At 43.8% G+C, this 8,349-nt stretch overlaps 1 protein-coding gene across 12 annotated transcripts in view; it reads right to left on the reverse strand.

The window, feature by feature from the left end:
- Positions 1-1,558: 1,558 nt before the first annotated feature.
- Positions 1,559-8,349, reverse strand: part of Ccdc198 (coiled-coil domain containing 198) — a 27,336-nt gene continuing 20,545 nt past the window's right edge. For 6 of the 12 annotated variants that reach the window (XM_087584783.1, XM_087584784.1, XM_087584786.1 and 3 more), the window contains one exon: positions 4,961-5,402. In XM_087584783.1, the coding sequence (XP_087440909.1) occupies positions 5,167-5,402 (236 nt within the window). In that variant the 3' untranslated portion in view covers positions 4,961-5,166. Of the gene's footprint in view, positions 2,315-4,960; positions 5,403-8,349 lie in introns of those variants that run through there. The other 6 variants (XM_087584789.1, XM_087584793.1, XM_087584794.1 and 3 more) reach the window with 4 other exon arrangements.

Consider the following 8,349-nt stretch of genomic DNA (forward strand, 5'->3'; position numbering starts at 1 on the left):
GAAATTATTTGGAATAAGACTCCCATTTTGAGTAGTGGTAGAGTGAAGTGGAAACTTCTGGGGTTTGTGGAAAGTCAGCTATGTCAAATGATACTTTGCTGGGGCAGACAGGTGAAAGCATGTTCTGCTATAGGAAACACATGAAAGGACACATGATGTTTAGAAGGAATATGAATATAACCCAACAGACAGTGGATGATGCTGGATGGTGTTGGTATGTTTTACCATTGTTTACTGATCATCGTTTGTTGTGAGCCCACCAAGAGAAACAGACCAAAAACTTCCAGTGGTTTTCTGGCAGCCTCTTGCTGCTTTGGAGGACTCAGGCCAATCGGCAGAGTGAAGTGGAAGTTCCTAGTTAGTGTCAGCTGATACAGACCCACTTGGAGTTTTACTAAGACAAACTCAAGAAGAGTTTTGCTAAGACAGATTCACATGGTGTTTTGCTGAGGCAAGACCCGTGGGAGGCCATGTGGTGTGTAGAGGGGGTATAAATAGGACTCAGTGGAGAGCTTGCATAGCCAGCTTTACAGCTTCATTGGTGTTGAGTCTCTGTCATCACTTCACTTCATTAAGAGCATACAGAGAACTTTTCCTGGTGTCCCCGCTGGTCCCGATCTATCCTGCTCACTTGTGCCAGTCTGGCAGAGGCCTGGCTGCTATCTTGACACTACTGAACTGGACTTCAGTGTCCTGACAATTGGAGATTGAATTTGCCCCAGAGAACTACTGCTAAACAGCAAACATGGGAGCCTTGCCGCTTCTTCTGGGTAAACCAGCCATCGCTGGTTTGTGTGAACCAAACCGCTGATATCCTGACAGTGCAGCTTGGCTTAGTGGAACTATTTTTAAACAGGTCCACTTCCCCTGTATCCTAATAACCTTTCTTTTCCACCACCTCTGGTGGGTGGTGGGCTAGAAGGGAAGTTAAAGCATTTATGAACCCTTATTAAAAACAGGGTTTGAAAAAATCTGAGCCTACAGTAAAGTTTAAATTCCCAAGACCTCCCTGGGAACGGACATTCTACCTGGCAGAAAGAGACATGTATGTAGGTAACTGACATCTGGTTGGCAAGTTAAGACATGAATGTTAGAAGACAAGGCAAGTCCCCTGCCACAGTTGAGTAACTCAGCCAATAGGAGCAGGATAAATGCATGGCAAAGACACGTTCCTAAGGATATCCCCTATCCCCAAATCCTGACTGGTGGGATAGCTTGACGCAGATGTTTGTAAATTTTAGGCTTAAAAGCTCTGTAGGATCTTAACCTAATGTCATGGTTCAGTTCCTGAATCTGAACCATGGCCGTGGTCAACTGGTCCTGGAGTGTATGCTCAATAAACTATCCCTGTCTTACTGAGATCGGTGTTTGTGTGGTTTGTGAGGTGATTCCTGGACCCCAACATCAGCGACCCCTTTAAGCACATTTTACCAAGTAGTCCCTATTAAGTCACTCTTTAGCCAGATTCCCACGCTGACCATGGCTTTTCCATCACTGTCCTTCAGTTTCCATAGTGCATGCTATCTTCATGTTTTTTTTTTTTTTTTTTTTTTTTTTTCCGGAACTGGGGACCGAACCCAGGGCCTTGCGCTTGCTAGGCAAGTGCTCTACCGCTGAGCTAAATCCCCAACCCCCATGGTTGTTTTTATATTCTAAATTTTTGATAAGGTGGAAGTTGAGGGCTGACCCAGCATCTCCTTCCACATGCACACCATGGTATATGTGCCCATACTCAAACACGATAGAATGAATGGATTACAGACTTAACCATGGTCTCTTAAATGTATCTTCACCACTTGCCACTGAGCCTAACTATTTGAGCTGAGTCCTTGGAAGGAGGAAACTAAATTCTAAAAGTTGTCCTGGGACCTCCACAGGTGTGACCTGTACATCACTCTTCCCCAAATGAAAGGATGACTGTTAAGTTTGGCCACATTTGGGAATTAAAATACTTATTAACTGCAAGAAATAATTCACTACTAACCCAGTGTCTGAATACCACCTCCAAAACAAAAGGAAGACCTCCAAATCTTGATGGCTGTTGGCTTTATGATCATGCAACAGGTGATTCTAACCTGGGGCCAGCATCCAGCATAGCTGTTCCCAATTGTGACCACTATGTCTGGGACAGGGCTGTCTGACGTGTGTGTGTGTGTGTGTGTGTGTGTGTGTGTGTGTGTGTGTGCAGTGCTTGCCCAGCTGCTGCTTCCAGACCCAATGATGACAATAGGATTGGTCTCCGCTCTGTGCTGCCCTCAGCGTTTGAGCCTCCCCTGTGCTCACAGTCTGGCTATCAGGCCATTTGCCCGTCCTCCTAAAAAAGAGAAAAAGAAAAACTCCATAGGGCACTTTCCCTTCCCAGCGTGTTCCTGTATTTCAATACAAAACCGTATACTAAAAGAAAACTGCAGAACAGATAAAAGAACGGGATGCTGGTCACCATCCGAGTTCTTAGATGCTTGGTAATAAGAGGAAGCCCTGGCTCACCACAAGTTGGCTGCTGTTGTTAAACAATGGTCAAGCCTGAAGGAAAGTTCTGGCATTTCACTGAGACTCTCTGTTGTGTCAGTGTGGTGCCCTTGTGGTTGTTAGATGGAGACGTTAATTCTGGCCCACAAAGCCAGCTTCTGCGAGGATCAGTCGTGTTAAAGGTTGAAGAGTCCCTGTCATATGCACAGTCCATGCAGCCATTATCCCTTTCAGATCCTGGAGGAGAAGGATCTATGGCGCTACAGAGCAAGTAAGTCGGCTCTCACAGAAGGCCCTGTGATTGAGTCTCTCTGCAGCAAACACCTTCTGATGGGGTTTTGGAAAATACTGTGAGTTATGGTGCCTTCATAAGCATAGAGTTTATCTTCCGGACCTTACAGTGGTGTTGGATTGAGGTCATCCACTTAGATGTGCCCATTTCAGGAACTTCTGAGAGGTCTCTTTCTTTACTGTCTAATGAGTCTTCTTAGACAAGACTTGTGGAATGAAGGGAGTGTGAGCCACTGCAGGGCTGGGGCAAGACAAATGCCTCCTAACTGACTGGGAGACAAAACACATTCCCAGTGAGTTTGGTGCCAGATGTCATGCTGGGGAATGTAGTTATCAATAACATAGGGAGAGGTTGTGATCTGCGCTCTAGTCCGTGGCCAAGTGAGTTTGTAAATAATGTTTTGCCTAATTTTGTGTGACACGTGCTGGTGCCAAATTTTTTGTTTTGCTTTTTAAAAGATTTATCTTCTATCATCATCATCATCATCATCATCATCATCATCATCATCATCATTATTATTAATTTTGTATATGTACAGCTGCTTTACTTGGAAGTATGTCCGTGTACCACATGTGTGCAATACCTGCAGAGGTCAGAAGAGGAGCCTCTGGAACTGTTGTTTCAGATAATTGTAAATTATCTGTAACATGAGTACTGGGAACCTAAACCAGGTCCTTTGCAAGAGCAGCGCATGCTCTTGGCTGCTGAGCCAGCTCCCCAGCCCCTGATGTCACTGTCTTGAACACTGAGTTTCCCTTCCTATTTTGAGGTTTCAGATACACCATAACATGTGAAGACACCAGGGGTATTTTGAATTTGTCTGTCCTCTGAAATGGTCTGACCCTTTGGAGAAGGCTGCTGGTCAAACAACCTCGTATTGATGATTGTCCTTTGGTGCAGCTGAGCTCCTTGCCAAGCACAGGGAGTATAGAAATGTAGCAGAGAAACAACCCAGGACTTAAAAAGAAGCACAGACCCATGACCTTCCGTCCCTGGAAAGCGTAGTTCATCTTGGCAAGTCAGGCTTTTGGTCCTCTTAGAGACTGGTTTGAAGAGATTGAGTGTCAAATTTAGGTGGCACGTTTTTAGTGAAGACCTAAACGGTGTTTTTGCTTTGACTTGTTTTACTGAATTTTTGGAAACTTTGAATTGCTTAAAAGTATTTATAGATCATGTGAAGAAGTCTGCATTTTGAGCTTTATTTCCACAATGACCTTTTGCAGAGAATTTTCTTTATCTCTGTGTGAACGCTTTCTACATGGGCAACTTACTTACAAAGTAGCCTGAGTGATCTTAGTGTCTCTTGTAGCATCATGGTGATGTTTCTTTAAAAGCTCACTTGTATTTATATAAGTGTATTCTCATCTATTTTTATAGGATTTAATTTGTCTTTATGGATGATCAGTTGATTGAGATAGGCTTTTGTTGTGTAGCCCAGGCTGGACATGAATTCTTCTGACTCAGTATCCTTGGTACTGGGATTACAGGTATGTTATTATCATGTTGCTGCTTTCTCTCTCCCTTCCCCCTCCTCCTCTTCCCCACCGCCCTCTCCCTCCTCCTCCTTCTCCTCCTCCTTTTCCTTCTTCTCTTCCTCTTCCTCTTCTCTCCCCACCCTTCTCCTTTGCCCCTGGGTCCAATTTTCTCTGTGTAACCCTGGCTGCCCTGGAGCTCACTGTGTAGACTGCCTCAAACTCATGGAGATCTGCCTTCCTCTGCCTCCTGAGTGCTGGGATTACAGGCGAGTGCCACCATGCCCAGCTACATGCTTCTAAAGGCAAAAACCAGTGTCAAGTTTTAAGATGCATGATGTTATTGAAAGTCTCCAGGATGGACATTTTTTTGGTACACATTCTTTTCATTGGCTAGCATTTGGCCTATGACTTGCATTAACTGATAGGAAATGGTAGAAGTGGCTTAGGATGGGTTCAATGACTAGATACTTGTCATGCCTGTGTCCTCTGGCTTCTTCTAGCTGGGATATTTGTTGTAAGACACACTGGACTGGTTTAAAGGAAAAATTTACTACCTTGCTGCACAGACTTTGTGAAGAGATTCCAGTTGTCTTGTGCCCCTGCTCAGATCTATGTGAGTCCAGTCTTAGCAGCCATATGATGTCCAATTACATAAGCTATGTTAGGAGACCAACAGAACAACCTCACTGAGCCCAGCTACCAACAGAAAAGAGAGACAAACAAATGACTTTTGTTTCAACCCCTCAGTTTTAAGGCGTAGAGTATAGCATACATGGCAAGGCTATTAAACCACAAGACTCTGGATGATATCTTCTCTGCATTCCCAAATACCTCACATCCCTCAGAGTAATCCATATGCAAATATGAATGGTTTTATAGAAGAGAACAAGCTGAAGGCATTCCGTGCCCTCACTCCCTGGGGTAGCTTTGTTATGCACTGTCGTAAAAGTCATCATAAAGAGGGATCTTCTCTGTCTTGGTCCTCACCAGTGCTTGTGGTCTCCTCTCCTCTTTCTCGAGCTCACCAGAGTCAGAGCTGGAACTGTTCCAGAAAAACCGCCCCTGGGCTTCTTGTGCTCGGAGCCATGTTTCCACTTTGCCAGTGTTCCGGACAAAATAGTCATCCTCTGTGAGATAGTCCAAGAATTCTTCATCCTGGGCATTTTCTGCAAAAGAGCAAAAGTTTGTATGTTTTTAAAAAATTTCTCCTTAAGAATGATTATTGAAAATGATTTTATTATTATAGAATAACTTACTTGAAGGAATATTAGAAGGAAAATATTAACCTTTCCTGTAATAGCTCGGTTTGTAGAGTGTTTGATTAGAATGCACAACACGGACTGCACATAAAAAAATGGGATGGTGGTAAATGCCCATGTTCCTAAAACTCAGGGGGTGGAGGCAGGAGGTTCAGGAGTTCAGGGTCACCCATTGAAAACACACACTTTCATATTTTTGTCATTAAGAGAACCAAAAAATGAAGGAACCAATGAGTAATCAGAGGAACTTTGGACACAGGAAGTAATGGCAACCCCAACCTGGGAACTACTTCAACCACGAGAGCTTAAGTGTGCTAGTTATCTCTGTCCTCCAAATGAGCTGTGGACTGCAAGCAACATCACTGAGAACAGAGATTTTCTAGAACGTCTGTAACTGGATGTAGAGCTTTGAAGTGGAAAGAAAATAGCTGTTAGCTGTGGGTTCTAATGTACTATCAACGTTAGCTTAAGTCCCATAGCATTCTTGGGGCCAAGATCACTCTAGTCTCAGATTGTCTGTGATACAGACGCACACCTTCAGTCTCATCCTTCTCACTAGTGATGAATTATGGAAACGGTTCCCAAAAGTGTAGTCTTGTCACTAATAAGGTACAATATACACAGTCCTGGGAACAAGCAGTGAAGCTTGAGGACATCTGAGCTAGTTGTCACAACATTCTTCTGTGTGATAGTGTACGGTTTATAGATTTAAAAACAGTAAAAATAAAAACAAAAATCATGACCTTTGGAAACCTAAGTGGATTTTGGCATGCAGAGTGGAAGCCAGTGTATAAAACTCCAGGATTAACCTTCCCCCACCAGCCCCAGGGGAAGGCAATGTATTCTGATGTGTACTAAAGGAATAAGGAGTGATTTGGATGGTATAGGAAACAGAAAGCATGAGAAATGCTTGGCTGTCATGTATTTTATAATAGGTGTTTTAGAAAAATCTATCGTTGCTACACACACACACACACACACACACACACACACATCACAGTAGTTCAAAGACAAAGCTACAAATCTATTTAAAAACTAGAGATTTAGTAGTTAAATAGTATAGGGGGAATGGAGAAGGTTTAGAATTGTGAAGGTGACATTGAAATGATAGGTTCAGGGTGACCTTTCTCTGAAAGATAAGGTGTTTCCGTCTATGACGTTGTGATGGTTAATGTTGGCTGTTATCTTGCCGGGTTCCAATAAGTATTGAAGAGACCAGCCTCACCTCTGAGCATGCCCAGGAGGGTTGTCTGGACTAAGTTAATTGAGGTGGGAAGACCCACACTGAATGTGGTACCATCCCATAAGCTGGGGCCTTGGACCGAATAAAAGAGAGTGAGCTGAGAACATGCATTTATTGTCCTCGATTCCCAACTGTGGATGAAATGTAGGCAGCTGTCTCCTATCCCTGCTGACATACTTCCCCACTGGTCTTCATTAACTGAAACTGGGATCCAGAATATATCCTTCCTTCCTTAAGTTGCTTCAATGAGACAAGTAATTGATGTAGACATCAATTCCGTTTTCTCTTATATTTTATCCAGACTCTTATATGTTTGTCTGAACCTTACAGTTTCTGTGTGTGCACTGGGGGTGGTGAAGAATATGGGTGCATGGGTGCACGCAGAAGCTGGAGGTTCAGGACAAGTGTCACTTCAATGGCTCTCCACCTGAATTGTGGAGACTGGGCCACTCACTGAACCCAGAGCTCACTGACTTGACTAGCTGGGTTGGCCAGCAAGCCTCAAGGGTCCCCCTATCTCTGCGTCTCTAGCCCTGGGATAATAAATGCATATTGCCATGATCTGGCATTTTACATTGGTACTAAAGATCCAAATTCAGGTCCTCAAGCTGGTGGGACAAACACTTTCCCGGTGGAGCCATCTCCCTAGCTCTTACATGTCCTTTTTATACACATGAGATTAACTTTACATGAACCCTACATGACTGATACTATTGATCTCCATTTTACACACATAAAGATAGGGTCACCAAAGCGCAACAATAAGTGTACTTAGATATTCTTTTAAAACTTAGAGCAATGCAGAAAAACCTATGATCGAAAGGCTGCCGTAGGTAAGACTCTGCTCTAGGAAGAGTAAGATGGGCCTACTCCCAGAGAGGGCGCACTGTTGGATCTCAGTCGAAGACTTTGATTCCAGTAGCTGTGCTTTTCCTCCAACTGAATCCATGTCATGCCTCTGGACAGCGCGTGGCCACACGAACAACGTAAAATTCACAGAACCGCACATCAAAAAGAGCGAAGCTCACTTTATGCTGTACATAGCTACCTATTTTATACGAATATGTGTAATTTATCATGCGAATAAATAAAAACAATTTAAAGGTGGTTTTGTTTTAAAGAAGCAGCAGAAAAGAAAGCTCAGCTCGTGTCTCACAAAAGGCTAAAATTCCTGTCTTGCCTTCTGGAGGGAAACAAGAAATGGTAGATAAACCATTAAACCAGTGAGTGCTGGAACAGAGGATCCTCCATTGTCAGACCCCAACTACCAGAATGCTCAGGGCTGTAAGTGAGCTTGGCTGCGTTCTACTCCCAGGAGAAAGCGAAGTCAACCACTTTTAGAAGATAGGGAAACAGTCAGAGAGGTCCCGTGTGATCAGTTGGAGGGGGCCTTTGTTAGAGCCAGAGGCAAGAGTAGTCAAGTGTGTAGCCTCTGGGGTGAAGCATCCTGAGAGGTTTCATCTCTCGCTATCTGGCTGTGACCTTGTCGTGGACCTGTCCTTTCAAGTCGATATTAGCCCAAATGTTCGAATTACCCTAGATCCACAGAACACATGAAACTCAAGAAAGATGACCAAAATGCAAATGCCTCACCCCTTCTTTAAAAGGGGA

The sequence above is a fragment of the Rattus norvegicus genome, chromosome 15 (genome assembly GCF_021556685.1).
Source record: "Rattus norvegicus strain SHRSP/BbbUtx chromosome 15, alternate assembly SHRSP_T2T, whole genome shotgun sequence".
Classification (NCBI taxonomy): domain Eukaryota; kingdom Metazoa; phylum Chordata; class Mammalia; order Rodentia; family Muridae; genus Rattus; species Rattus norvegicus.